The following is a 16,211-nucleotide window of genomic DNA, read 5'->3' as shown; positions in this document are numbered from 1 at the left end:
TAGTAATTAGAGCCTCTAATGTTTAAACCTAAAATTAAAGCCTCTAATATTTTAGTTTCGTGAAGGAAAAATTGTTCAGAGATAGTGAACCTAATCAAAAATTCTAAAACAAATTAAGCTATTGCAAAACTTTTTATCAGAACTTACAATTTTACCTGATTTTTAACATGCCTGTTTAAACTATTTATTAGAAATTGTGAACAAATTTCCTTTAAATCTAGTTTATTAAAATATTAGATATTACCTTGCAACCACTGGGAAAAAAGATTTCTGAAACTACGGAATTTCCGAAGCAGTTCTGGCTTACACTACTCTAGCGTTTTAACCAATTAAATTACTGCTAAAGCCAATTTTATTTTCATCTCCAAATATTCGCTTGGATAAATCAAGTAAATTAAGAGTATGACTTATAGTGTACAGCTATAATCTAGATATAGTTATTGTAAGTTTTTAAAAGTTTTTCTTTTATTTAAATTTAAAAAAATCTAATTTACTAGACACATTTTTTATCTTAACAACAATATATATATTATCTGTATTTACCATCATTATGTTCATATAAAATGGCAAACTGTTTCCACTGCTTCTCAGTGACGTAGGCCAAGTAAGCTAAGCCTAATGCACTGGGATGTGGATAAAGATTCACTGTATGCTGACTGGGCTTTGTTCTATAATCCCATCTAGTTTGTATATGTGGTACTTCAAGTGCCGCACATGTAGATTGTACTGCACTACTAGATTCTGTAGATTGTGGGCCGAAGACAGCTGCCATGCCTCCTCCCAATAGCTCACATACTGAAAAATATAGAAACATTTTTATGATAATATTCATAAATTGTTTTCATTAACAGATTAATTAAACAAGCATATATATATACAGCATAATAAATAAATACAAAAAGCACGAAGAAAATTAAGAAAAACAAAAAAAACATTAGGTTTTATTTACGTGATATTTTTACTTATTGTCTTCCATTTTATTTGTTGCAATTTTTTCGTAAAATTTTTTGAGTGCTTCTCTCTCTATTGTACTGATATATTTTGCTTTGGCTATATTGATACAATATTAGAAAGGACTCTTTTTTGTGGATATAATCGTGTGAGCTGATGAAAAGATTATATCTTTTATTTTCTGGATTTTTTTAAAAAATTTTGTCCTTTATTTCGGACTGATTTTTTTCATTTTTTTTAAATATTTTTTCCCGGTTTCTTGTTAATAATATTATTATTTTTCCTTTATTTATTTTTCCCCTTCTTTCAATGTTCTGTAATTCTTTCCTTGTTTTCTCTACATTTTGAACTTATACAGGGTGGTCCTAAAATATATGTCAAAAATGTAAAGGTAGGTAGAGGGGACTTAAATAAGCATATTTCGAATAAGATTGTATGGGCGGAAAAGCCGCCTTGAGACTGAGGACAGCGGCTTATAAAAACTTTGCTAGCTGGATTCCCACACGTATCTCAATCAGCATGCATCGTTTCACCAAAGTGGAGCTTGCCGACGTGCATTTCATGTATGGGGCTGCACAAGGAAACGAATTAACTGCTCAGAGGATGGACAGGGAGCGTCGGAAATCACCTGGACGCTATCTACGGCCAGCATTGGATAGGACGGGGTGGTCCAGTTCCCTGGCCACCGCGTTCTCCTGATTTAACCTACTTGGATTTTTTCTTTTGGAGTCATATTAAAAGCCTGGTGTACGAGAGTCCCATCAAGAAGATCTTGTTTCCCTCTTGTCTGTTTCTGCTTTACATGTGCTCCACATGCCTAACGTCTTTTCTAATGTACGCCGATCCATGCGCCGTCACTGTGAATCCTGTATCGTTGTTGGTGGCTGCTCTTTCGAGCACCTCTTGTAAACTGTTGATAAATTTTTATTTTCTTTTGTCTTTACTTGTCTTTTCAGTTTCCTCTGATTCATACTGCTTTACAAGCTAGTGCTTTAATGTGCCATTACCGCACACACATTCCTATCCGAAATGTGCTTATTTATGTCCCCTCTACATACCTTTACATTTTTGACGTATATTTTAGGACCACCCTGTATACATATATATATATATATATATATATATATATATATATTTATATATTATAATTACGAGGTACATTTCGAAATAAAGTAAAATTATTCTACGATAAAAATGACTCCTTATAGTGCCTCAAAGTTCCGAAGATACGAAAAAATAAAGTCATTGTAAGTAAGAGTTTAAAATGAAAGAAGAAAAGCAGAAATTAAATTTACTGATAAATAAAAAAATCAATAAAAAATGGGTTTAAATTAGATTGACTAATCTAACGAATAACAAAAGTTTATAAATATATACAGTGGCGGCCAAAAGTGTGGAAATTTTTTGAAAGTTTCGTGTTTTTCAACTTTGTGTGCTTGTAGAATATATTAGTTTTCACTTAATATATCAAATTGATCAAATCGTTTATATATCAAATTGAAGGTAATTTAATGTAAAATGTAATCACAAAAACAGAACTAAAATATCTGTATTACAAAAAAAGTTATGCTCATTTTAGTGGAGCAAACAAACACAAATCGTTTTGAAAAAAGACGTGTTTTGTAATAAAAGGGTACTAGCCAATCACAAACACTGTTCTTAGGACCCATCAAATGTCTGTAACTATAGTTTAGGTTATTTGGATGGTAAAAGAGCAGCGTGGATGGAAATATTTTGCGAAATGATGCATACTACTACAATTAAATAGAGTATTGCTGTTTTTGAATATTTAAAGTCCTTTTTTTTATTAAACTAATTTTAAACAATGTCATCCACAAAAAGAACCAATTGGACATCTACAAAAAGAAGCCGAATTGTCATATTGAGAGAAAATGGCCTCTTTTATGATGAAATTGAAAGACAAGTTGGTGGTTCAGTGACTTGTTTTTGTGTGCGAAAGTTCTGTTTACGTTATGAAAAAACGAAATCAGTGGAAAATAAAGCCAAACCAGGCCGAAAAATATGCACAAGTGCTACTGCCGATAGAAAAATTAAACGGCTATGCTTTCAAGATAGAAAAATTTCATCAGATGCCATTAGATGTGAAATGAATGCAGTGGGTATTGCAGTGAGTTCAAGAACAATAAGAAAAAGGTTATCAGGATTTGGACTACGAGCTAGAATTCCAAGGAAAAACCATATTTAAATCAAAAGCAACGCGAAAAACGAGCTAAGTGGGCAAAAGAACACATTAAATGGTCAGAAAATCAATGGAAGCAAGTAATCGGGAGCGATGAGAGTAAAATATCGCTCTTTGGTAGTGATGGTAGAAAATACGTGAGACGTAGAGTAGGTGAATAACTTCATCCTGATTGCATTGAAGTAACTACAAAAAGCCCAACAAATGTCATGATTTGGGCATGTATGTCTGCAGATGGTGTGGGCCAAATTCAAGTGATTGATGGCATCCTGAATGCTAAAAAATACATCGAAACTGTCCTGAAACCAAAATTGATACCTTCCATCAGAGATCTCTTCCCCAATAACGCACCATTTATTTTTGAGCAGGATTCAGCTCCATACCACACATCAAAAGTATGCAAAGCATGGTTTCAAAATAAAGGCATATATATATATTACCATGGCCAGGAGACAGCCCTGATTTCAATCCAATTGAAATTTTGTGGCGACATTTGAAAATTCTCGTACGAAAAAAACGTCCATCCAATAAAAGACAACTTATTGAAGCTATAATTGATTCATGGCACCATGTGATTACGAAAGATGAACTCCAAACACACGTTCACTCGATGAAAAGACGCTGTGAAGCTGTCTTAAAAAATAAGAGTTATCCTATTAAGTATTGATTGTGTAAGTATCACTTTAAAAAAATGCTAATCTAAGATAGATCTTACTATTAGTTGCATAAATTTTTTTGTAATACAGATATTGTAATACTGTACTTATTGTTTAATTTTACATTAAATTACCTTCAATTTGATATCTAAACGTTTGTATTTAAGTGAAAGTTAATATATTCTACAAGCACACAAAGTTGAAAAACATGAAACTTTCAAAAAATATCCACACTTTTAACCACCTCTGTATATATATATATACAATAATTTCTCCCCATAAATTAACCATACCTTTAAATTTTCGCATATAAATATTTCCTCTTTCTTAAATTTTCTTTATTTCCACATTTTTTCCACATTGTTAAACATTTGTCGAAAAATAATGTGTTTAACTTTTTTTCTTTCTATATATACAATATATGAGAAATTGTTTTTAAAAAAATGACGTCTATTTATTATCTTGATATAGCTCAAAAGCCTGGATTTTTTTAAGCGTATGAACAAATTCTCTACTCTTCCCCTATACTTCTTTACCTTTCTATTATTTCCCTATAGAGTTTTTTCGAAACTTTTAAAAACTCAATGTTTTCACTTAAAACAATTCCTTCTTTTTAAACGAAACTGTCAATTTCTGCGTAGGAGAAAAGACTATGACATGTTCCAATATTTTTTTAAAGGTAGTATCTGTACCAAACAAGTTAGAATGGGTTCTTTTTCTCCTTTATTTTTCAGATGTATTTTTTTATCATTTCAGTTTTATCATTTTTATAAACGTTTGAAATTATTGACACCTTTGACAGAATAAAAAACTTTGTTTGCCTCGTCTGAAAAATCTACACAGCAAATTCTAAAAAAAAATTAAGTAAATAAAAAAGTTGGCACATTTTTTAAACAAAAATTTTTCGGATACATAAATTTTCAAATGTTCATTATTTTGGGCATGTTAGATATGATTGATGGTTTAGGGATGGATTAAGGATTAGAAGTTAGTTGTTAAGAAGTTATTAAAGTTGTTAGTTGTCATCAGTTGTTAGAAAAATCTTGTATCATGAGTTGTGAAGCCTTAACAACTTTTTTTGGAGTAAAAATCTATAGTTTTATTCTTATTTTAATTATTTTGTTTCTCTTTTCTTGCATCATGTGGCATTTCGGAATCAGTTATACCTTTTACGCAAGCGAAATATTCTAACAGGAATGTTCTAAATCTAACGTAACAATTAACATATATAAAAACGAAATGTCCTTTGGCAAAATTCCCATTTCTACGGTGGGGCGACAACCATAGACAAATCATTACGTGACTGGCAATCAACGTATCAATAACGAAAAATGTTCCAAAAAAATTAAACTTACTATCAAATAACGTTCACTTTTCGAAAAACTTTATTATATTTGTTTGTTTATGCTAAAAAAAACTTTTATGTATATTCATAAAAAAATTCAGAGCAATTAAGTAATTATCTTTTAATCTTCGAAACGTTTTACGAAAATACTACAAATTAATTGCTTCATGTTATTTTTTTGAAAAAAAAATTTTATTCATAAAAATAAGCCTATTTTATGAACAATGTGTCTTAAATTCTGATATACACGGAATTTAAAATAAATTAATTTCACAAAATTAAAAATTAATTAAATTTTTAAACTACACAATTTGGATGTAGAACTTCTTTTCATGAAGAGTTCATGAATAATTAAAATGCATTTTCTTTAAGAAACAACTTTTTTTTTGTTCTTGGATGTTTTGCAAAATTTATCAATAATTACAAAAATTCTTCAATTCATAATCATAGAGCTTTCACTCACAAAAATGGAAATATAATCTTGAAATTGATTTTTTTTAATCAGAAACTGAACTTTATTAATTATAAAAGGAACTACTTAACAATTGAGTTCCAAGATGTAGTTAATTAAATAATGCATGAAATAAAATTTAATCAATTTTTAGAGTAAGTATAATTGTTGGTGTTCATTTCTATTTGGCATTATTTGATAAAATATTTAATTAATTATATAACGCATCTCATATTTAAATCTCTCAACGCAGATAACGAAATAAAAATTATGACTCTTCCGTATTTTATTGAAACTATTGTTCATGGAAACATTTTTAAACATATATTTTTCTTCACAATGAAATTTTATACTTTCAAAAGAAAAGAAACAGCTGTTTTATAATTACTAAATTGATTTCTTTTAATTAGTAAAACTTTTGCCTCAATAGCTCGTAGTATGCCAGGAGGGTCATTGAGGTTGAGACTTCGCAATTTCATGACTAACGACCAAATAGAAGGAACGTTTATTTTCCAGAAAAGCTGGTATTTCTCAATCTGAAGCTGGGTGAACTTCATGCAGGCAATAAAAACCCAAACCCGGGAATCGAACCTTCACACCGACAGATCAGTGTCTATAGCAATGAAACATCGAGAATTATTTAATCATTAATCTGTTTTAAGGGAATAAAATTTACCTTTAAATTTTATAATCTATGCTCGAGAAATTAGCGATCTTAACTTCTGTCATATTGTCTTTTTTTCGTAATATCTCTGATCTAGTCCCGCAGTGGACTGATCGTTAAGACACGGTTCCCATCAGATCACCGAAGTCAAGCATCACTGGCTACGGTCAGAGTGCGGGTGGGTGACCACTTGGATCAGTCTGCGTAGGGACCGAGGGTGTGAGGTATTGGTCCTCGTTAAACAGTACTACTGTAAAGTGATCGACTTCGCGTGCAGGTCGTCGGGCTACCGAAGCGGGGGTGCCATCCCCTCCGCAGAGGATCAAAATTGTGATGGCATGTCTTCGGATCATCCTCCGGGATGTTTCCCAGACCGTCGCCATTAGCCCATTGTGCAGCTCTAGTGCGACGTAAATTAACAACAAGAACAAGTGATTTCAAAGAAAAGATTTGGAAATGGATAAAAAGAAAACTTGTACAAAATTTTGCTACTACTTTTTAACTCAATTGTTGCAGCTTTTATGTGTAATGAAATGACATGGCATTCAATTTCAAAATTTATTTTTTAAAATGATTTTATAAACTTTATGTTTTAAGTTTGAAAATTTCATAAGTTTATAAAGTTCACCAAAATTAGTTTAAAAAAGAGATATGTAATAAATCAATTTGGCTAATGTAATTTATTTATAAGGTTGCCTATTCCCTTTTGTTTGTAATTGAAACATAGCAATTGCATTTTCTGAACTGAATGAACGCATTTAATGCAATTTTAAGTGCTTTAATGAAACTTTAAATGGAACATCCATGTCTGGAGATAAAAAAGTACGCTAATAACACGGACCACCCTAATTAACTTTTAATCTAATGATCGGATCTTCACGTTCTAGGACTTATTCGTAACGATTCAAAGGGCAACGTCAAATATGCTAATTAATTAGTACAGACGATATTTTAAGCAACGAAATCACACACAAAAACGTATTTTCTTTACACAAACATACCTTTTTTCCAACAGATTCGGATTGCGGACCCTAAAAATATAGGGGGTAGCCACAATCTGAAAAATATGGTACCCATAGTTTGGTCAGGAGAGCGCTCCAAAGTTTGGACCCCTATATGTTAATTTACTTTTTGCGTATTCCGAGATATCACGAGAAATTTTTCAGCGAAATGAAGAATTTTCGGACGCAATTATAAAGTTAGTTTATCCAAAGATAATTCCATGCAAAAAATTAATTAAAGTATGCATTTATAATTTTTTATTTGTTTATTAAAAAATGGTCAAAAAATTTTTTAATTTTAAGGTATTCAATCTTTTACACCATCTCCAAGTTTTGTTAGGCGGTGAAGCTAGTTTTGGTGTTTTACATTTGCTATGTCACTAGTAATTTAAGTCACTAGTAATTCATTATATCTCAACAGCATTTGCGTTTCTTTCTCAGTTAAATATCAATGTACAGTGAGCAAAATAAAAAAAGGGAAATTTTGCATTTGCATGGCAAAATGCAAAATTTGAGCAAAATTGGTTGACTAGTTCCTGAGAAATTAAATTTTAAATGCGCGACTTTTTCAGTATTATAAATATGCGAATTTTAAATGTGCAACTTTTTTTGTGCCTGATTCCGTAACTTAAAATATCGTCTGCATTAATTAGCATATTTAAAGTCACCCCCTCAAACCATTAAGAAGGAGCCCTAGAGCGTGAATATCCGATCATTAGAACAAAAGTTAATCAGGGTAGTCCCTTTTTTTATTTTGCTCACTGTACATTGATATTTCACTGAGAAAGAAACGCAAATGCTGTTGAGATATAATGAATTACTAGTGACTTAAATTAATAGTGACATAGTAAATGTAAAACACCAAAACTAGCTTCACCGCCTAACAAAACTTGGAGATGGTGTAACAATCACCACTTAACTTGTCTCTCTGTTTTCTCTGAAAATCGAATAAGTTTTCACGCGTTTTAGTTCCGGCTTTTATATATCATGTTTCCTTAGATTTTGTTTGAGTTTTTCTTTTTTCCTTTCTAAAATATTGACTTGGGACCCCTATTGTGCGTGCTTACTATTCAACATAATTTTTGACTGGGATTCTAAAAGCATATAGTTAAGACGGGCATTACTAAAAATATCATTTATTTTAAAACGTCATTATTTATTAGTGTCTTTTTTTCTTCTTTTCTTCGCAAACTGCGTTAAACTTACTGATATCATCTACATTCACAGAAAAGTTCTTTTATTTTAAAATAAGTTGTTTGAGAAACGTAGTGAGGGGGGACGCACTCCTCCTGAAGGAATGTTAAGACGTTCATGGAATGACCCCAAGGCAAATTCATTATTACGCTGGTAGAAAAAAGAAAAAAGAAATGTTATAATTTTTATTGGAAATACAACACTTTTGAGCTGAATAAAAAAATTTCAACTATTGGAAGCTTTTTACTATTCCTTTTGCGAAAAAAGTTAATAAAATGTAATAATATTTACTTCTCTGATAATTATTATATAAATTATTATATTATACTCGATGTGAAAAGAGTAGTTATCGAAAAAGTCAACCTTCATCTATATAAAGGTACCCAATCACAGAATCGAGTTAACATGTCTAATATACTAGTGAATTGGAATTATGTGCTTGTAGTGGTCGATAAACTACAAACTCCCCCACCAGAATTATATCTGTGATAGAATACCACTAGTTGATTTATTACTTGTGAAAAACCGGGTGAGCTGTATTAAGATCACCGTACTTTTTGAGCGCTGATCGTAGGAGCTGTATTAAGTTCACGATCGTGGTCGCTCCTATGTTGCCATTAGCAGTCGATTGTATGCAGTTAATTGTATACAGGCCGACGTTGTGTGTGATCGAGACTGAGTAGCAACAGCGTAAGGAGGTGAATAACGTCGCAGTCACAAGTAGCAAGTCAACAGTTCAATGCGGATTATCCATCTTAATAGGCGTGTTCAAATCGAAGTGGGAGTTTCTGTCGTGGGCGTGTTCACATCACGTGCGGGTCACCTATGTGGGGGTGAGTTCTTATCGACAATGTCAACCTTCATCTATGCAAAGATACCCAACCACAGAATCGAGTTAACATGTCTTATATACTAGTGAATCAGAATTATATTTTCGTAATGATAGATACACTACCCTCGATATGTATAAATGCAGACATGAAAGTATGTAGTGACATTTATTTATATTTTGCGTTCTCTGAGAAAACTGTTACGCACAAGAATTATATGTTCCTTTGGGGAAAAAATTAGGCGAAAATCATGAGTTAGTTCCAGCAGTTCTTGATTTCTCTAGCAGAACTTCCCTGTGGGGAAGCTTTTAATTAACTTCTGGGGATTGTACGCAAAAACATTTTAATATTTGCACTGGCTGTTCATGATTCAAAAGCGGTTTAAGTGCCCTTTTGCTAACGTTAATCACTAATAAGTAACAGACGAAGGTGTTTGGTTTTTATACTCAGTTAGGTAACATCGTCGTTTTTAGACGTAGTTAGTGGATTCTTGTTAGATAACAAAGTAGTTCCTGTATTATTTTGATAAAACTTTTCAGAACAATGTAAACAAGTAGGAAACGCTTTAATTAGAAATGAAAAAGAATGAACTGAATTCAACAGCCAGATGAAATAAAATTATTTGTAAAACGAACGGAAGGCTTCTCGGGGTCATTCTAAGACCCCGTAACTGATAAAAAGTCTATCGGAAGAGGAAAAATGCCGGAAATTCCTAATGATGAGAATTGATTTTTTTTTCCTTTTAACTTTTGCAATGTTAATTTTTTGATTAAGAAAATGATTGAAGAATACTAGATTTTTATTTCTTTTAACAGAGCGCAATTCAAGTCTCAACTGAGCAGCCTCAGTTAAGCATTATATTAATTTGTTACGTAATCTTCTCTTTTACTTCTTTTTTTCAATCTGCGCATTTTAATAGAAGGCGTTGTTTTCTTTTGTTTAAAGAGTTTCCTTTGCATTTAGTTTGCTTGTAAAATCGCTGTTTTGCCGGTTTAATGTGAGTTTTCATTTTCTCAAGTTTTTGTTTGAATTTCTTTTCTGAATTGGTTTTATGTATTTCATGTATTTTTTCCTGGACTTATACAAAACCTTCGGGTTACTGAGAGAGTTACTTTTGGCACCTAATTTTGCCTCTCTCTCAGTAGAAAAGGTTTTGTTTTATGGCTTCCAAGGCCAGTATCCCCTGAAGACGTCGGCTTCGGTGATCATATTTTTATTTTTATTCTTTCGTTTTCTTCATTGCTATATTTATTCTTTCTTTTGAAAATTCTGCTGCGCGTTTGGTTCAAAGAATGTTTTGTCAATTTAGAATTAAATACTCTGTACTCTTTTACTATAGCAGAATTGATGAGCTTACCTTTTTTGGACGCTGTAAAACTGTCATGTCTTTCAAGTCTTTCAATTTGTGCCTGCAGTCTACTCGTAGGTAATACATTAGTGTCTGCGTTTACGTGATCCACAGCTTGACGGAATGCTAACTCTAGGCCTTCATCTCCACTTTCGAAGAGCCCAGCTAAAATAAAACAAATAAAACTATTAATTATTTCCTTTATTTCAAATAATAGAGTTACAATTAGTGCCGCAGACAAAAGGGGTTTTGTGTTTTACGCTCTATGGTATTTCTGTAAAAAACAGAGAGTTGTCCTTTCTTTAATACCGTAGTGTTCCTTTTTTTATAAAGAAAAGTCTAGTACCCATATTTGTACGAACATCTGCAAAATTAATAGAGTTGCGTATTAATTTATATAAATGACTCCTTTTTCGAGAAAAAAGCTCTTAGTCCATAACTGCAACGCACTTAAACAAAAATAAAAGAGTTCACCGTTAATTTAAAGGGTTATTTTATAAGATTTCTTAACTTAATTCGAGGATATTTTGGATTGATGAATGGAAAACTCTGGTAAGAGGCCAACTACTTGATAACCATATAGGCGTCTGGTTTTATCATCATTTTGCTTTCGATCATCTTGTCATCTATCTAATTTCACCATTCTTGTTAAAAATCACCCTCAATGCTGTATGATGAATTGATTGAGAAAATATTTTTATCAAATAATTGACAGTTCGCGTCTCATACACGCGATTTCGTGACGAAATGATTCTTAAAATTAACGAAACACAGCTCAAGGATCGTTGAATCGCCTAATCGTCTAAATGTGTAAACCAAACTTCAACTATTTTACGGTACCTTCAGATTAAATTGAGGTAGCATGTCTTATTGATGTTTAATAATTGTTGTGGCACTTACGCAACACGTTTTATTTTGGAGAGTGCGACAGTTCAGATTATTTCCATTTCTCCCAATCAAATAAGATTAATTCAAATTACCTTCTGATTTCGTTCAAAATATTTCAACATAAGAGCAAAATAACTTTATTTGTTTTATTTTAAACTGCTTATCGCCAATCTAAATCTTTTCTATGTAAAAAAGTCAAGATTTATTCATTCACTATGTTCAATCATTTGACATCACTAACAATCGCGAGAAATTAAACTCAGCCCTTTTTTTACTTGCTTACTGCGAACAAACAATCAGATGTTTTCTGCGCAGTTCCAGAAAGATAAAAATGAAAATTTAGCAAAATCGGGAAAAAGCGAACGGAAAGCCGGAAATTGTTTTCATCCCTCACATTCCGATAAAAGCATAGTCAGGATGTGCGCTGTTTCCTCTTTCAAAAACGAAACTAAGAAAGATTGATAAAATCGACTGACTATACAGTACAGTTATATTTTCTAGAAGAAAAAAAATAATAAATGCATAATTAAATTTTGCTCAGAATATTTGAACAACCATAAAAGATAGAAAGGTTTTTAAATCGTGTATTCAATTTATTCTGATTTGCTCTATTTTTGAAATTAGAAAAAAAAAATTGATAATTTTTTAAAAAGTTTCTTCTTTACAGTTTTCATAAAATTAAAAAAAAAACACGGTACTGTTTTTTGATTTCATTTAGCATGTAATCTATTAATTTAATAAGCCATAAAAATTGTCATACATTTTGCTTAAATCACAAAAATTTCTAACAAAAAAAAAAAAAAAAGAAGAAGAAAAGCAACATCGTTATTAAAAACACGCTTAATCCGAAAACGAAATTCAGACACATCTACCATAGAACTCTATTCGTTAGAAACACTGTAAAAAGATTCCGGATCATAGTACGGTAAAATCTACTGGCGTTCAGGAGGACAGTATTTTTTAAAGTAAAATAAATTTTTACTAGGACGTTTTACGGAACAAAAAATCTAACATACCGTATTTTTTACAGTAATAATTATCGTAAAATCGCTGAATCATTCGAATTAAATAAATATTACTGTAGAAATTACTGTATTTTATGCCGTGTTAGAGCCGGTATTTTATACCGTAATTAGACCTGGAATTTTTTACAATCCAGTATTATACATATTTAATGGGACACTCGTATTTTAATTTAATACTAAAATTAACTGTATTATGAGGTAAATTATTGTATTGTAATTGTATTTATGGTATTATTGTGTGTATTATTGTAACATAATTGCACTTATAAGGGAATTTTCAATTATAATATCTCGAATAATTGTATAATTTACTGCGTAATTATGTTCAGACTGCTACATAATATGTCCAGAAATAAATAAATACAATTTTTATTCATATCACCGGCTTGTTATCACTAATGATTAGCTTATTTTCCGTAAAATCGAATTTCTTCTTTCTCAAAAAAGCGATAGTTTAATTCTTTAAGAATTTCAAAGCATATGAATTTTTCTTAAAAATGTCAACTTATTATTTCGAAAAGTGACAGCAGTCTTAAATTTTCCCCTTATCAGAAGCCATTTTTATGTTTTTTTTCTTCAAAATTCTTTACTTTTTTGGGAAACAAAAATAAAAGATTAAAAAATTTAATAGTAAAATTAAAGCAACATATAAATTCTTTCAAACACGAATCGTTGACATAGAAAGTTAAAATGAAATAGTCTTCACTTATTATTTTTGGATATAATTCAAGGATTATGCCAAACATAAAGGATTGCACGGAAGTCTTTATTTATTAGATAATTTACAAATATCTACTAAAGATCGTAAAACGGTATAGTGTTATCAAATTTGATTAGTGAAATCGTTTGGAGGAAATGGAATCTTAGAAATGTTCTATGTTTGGCATAATCGGAATTAATTTGAACCGTCATATCTAGATATCTTGAAATTAGCATATCTAGCGAATAAAATTAATGGCTTAGAGAGATTGCCTCATTGATGAATAAATTAACGTCAATAGCATAGCTGACAACTTGTACGGTTGTTAAGAAAGATTTCAGAGAGTGTTAGTTTTATAATTCTTATGGTTTTATGATTTTTTTTAAAGTTAAGCTGTTTTTTCAACACTCATATGGATATTTGCCTAACTAATCCATCTTATACACGTATGTTTGAATTACTTATTTGTCAAGGTAGGTAACATAATTTAATATTTAATTTTAGTTATTAAAATAATTACGCTAAAATGTAATTATTAATGCCACTAAGAAAAAATATTCTCGATTGCAGTACATGTTGGCACCTATGCAGTAGAATCGAACTAACTAATGTATAGTATTCTCAGCTCCCATTTTAATTCATTTTCTTGTTTATATTTCATCTGAATCAATGAAAAAAAAAGAGTGTTCCCTAAGAATTTTCATTTGAGTTTACAGTGTTGCTTTTGCGGTGTTTATTTAATGTAAAATTAAAAACCAAAAAATAATTGAATAAAAATAAAATAATTAAACAATGGCTATACTTACGCGAAATATAAACATGAAGGGGAAAAATATAGTTAAAATAGGAGAAGTAAAATTGTAATTAAGATCGTTTTACGAAGTAAATTAAGATTTGCATATTAATTAATATCTGTTGATTAAGATTATTTTAATTATTTCATAATAAATCCTCATAACATTTAAAATTTAATAGAATGTCCTAAATGTTTCAGCCTTTTTTTTATTTATTCTTTTTCATTTGGTGGCATTTGAACAGGTCTGAAATAAGCCAGAATGTTTAAAAATAAATATGTGTTTATATTCTATACATAGAATTCAGAAACCCATTGTTTCTAATTCGACCAATTAAAGTCAACAATTAAATAAAAAATGACTTAAAGGGGTCTTCGCAAGAGTAGTTAGAGTTCGGTTGTATTGTTTTTTCTCTCTCCACCATAAGCACAGAACCTGGTGTCTTAAGATTTTGAACTGTTTTGATAATTACAAAACTCTGAAATGTACTAAACAACTTTTAACATCAAGGTAGAACAAGTTTTGATTCAAGAACTTGTGTGATTCTATAAAAAAGGAATTGTCTGAAAGATGTGGAACGGGCATTAAAAAAATGGCATGGATATTATATAATACATTTATAAAAATAAGATGAGCAAATTTATTAAAAAGGAGATGCATTTTGCTGTCTTTAATTGTTTTTTTCATTACTTTTCCTGAGAACATAATGGATATAGTATTTTACTAACGTGTAAAATAGTATTTTACGAATGAATTAATTCAGATTGTTTTAACTAAGAACTAAATTAAGATTGTTCGATTTATTTACGCACTGTTAGAATTTTCATTCTAAAATGACGGTAAAATAATCAGCATCATTCAATCCTACTGTTTCATAAGTTTAAACAATAATTAACAGTAATCATAAAGTTTACTGTTAGGAACATTTTTACCCGTTACGGTTTTGAAACCGTTTACTACTAGAATTGTGAAAATATCGTGAATACAAGAATTTACGGTTATGTAACCATTTACATCTAGACTAATTTCTAAATCATAAAAATAAAACTTTAACCGATATTGGAGCTTTGTGAGTACTGCTTTATTTACCTTGTTTAGACGGTCATGAGATTGATCAATTAGTTCTTCCAGCTACAGTACGTACGCAACAGCACGGAACAAAATGGTTTCATACGTTGATCCTAGTTGGCGCGTATAGAATTCTGGTTGTTAAACAGTATTTAAAAACAATCAATAAATGATTCTCACACTTAGCAGTTTTATTATTAACTGTATATGGTAATTCGACTGTTTTGGTTGAATATAGTAAATAACAATTAAACGAATTTATATTTCGCCATTTTTATCGAGAAATTTCTATTGGTGCAGATAGCATTGTCTGGTTGTTTTTCATATAGCAGAAACCTTAATCGCAAAACCTCAACAAGGATTGTAAATGATAAATCATGCAAGCTTGAAACTACAAGTATGTTTTAACAAGTATGTGAACTTGTATGTTTTATTTAATTATGCTAGATTATTCACAATAAGGTACGCATCAATCGTGCATACATAGCCATTTTATATCGAGATTGAATTTAAAAACGCTACACATCATCATTATAAAAATGTGGCGTTTGATAACCTTAACACACCAGGGGAAAAAAGTTCAAAAACAAGGTTTGCAATGAAAGGTTAGAAATGATATTATTTTCTAAAGGTTTATGTGAGCTTTTATTCAATATTAAAAAAAGCCCATATTAGCATTGAAACATTTCTGCTTTATCGGAATTATGATTAATCATTCAACCATGTTGTGTCAATTAAAGGAAACTGCAAATACAATGTTTATCATAAGATTCATTGCTATCTGGGATTATTTTCTCTGAGTAAATTTTTGTAACTTTTCCAATTGAAATATTTATTTTTCTTTTATGAAGAATTCACCAAGTTCAAATATATCGCTAAAAATAAATATTAAAGTTAAATCGCACTATTAACTTTGATACGGATTTGAATAACTACAGACTATCAAAATGTTGATTAAATTCAAACGGCCAGTTTAACTGTTAATAGTTACAGCACCCAACTGGAAATGAGGGTTATTATGGAGATAGTGCTGCAGTGTTAAATGATCCATGGACTTCTAGAAAGTGGAAGTCATTTATCTGCCCTGAAGCAGTTG

General features: G+C 30.6%; 1 protein-coding gene across 1 annotated transcript in view; it reads right to left on the bottom strand.

Moving 5' to 3' along the window:
- LOC107444771 (glutamate receptor ionotropic, kainate 2) overlaps positions 1–16,211 on the bottom strand; it is a 112,313-nt gene that overhangs the window by 57,513 nt on the left and 38,589 nt on the right. The window contains exons 2-3 of the mRNA XM_071186014.2: positions 10,650–10,805; positions 544–795 (exon numbers count right to left, since the gene is read on the bottom strand). Of these exons, the coding sequence (XP_071042115.1) occupies positions 544–795; positions 10,650–10,805 (408 nt within the window). The remainder of the gene's footprint in view (positions 1–543; positions 796–10,649; positions 10,806–16,211) is intronic.

Source organism: Parasteatoda tepidariorum, chromosome 5 (genome assembly GCF_982258835.1).
Source record: "Parasteatoda tepidariorum strain Cologne lab strain chromosome 5, Ptep-v5.0, whole genome shotgun sequence".
Lineage (NCBI taxonomy): Eukaryota > Metazoa > Arthropoda > Arachnida > Araneae > Theridiidae > Parasteatoda > Parasteatoda tepidariorum.
This window is presented reverse-complemented; position numbering and strand designations above follow the sequence as displayed.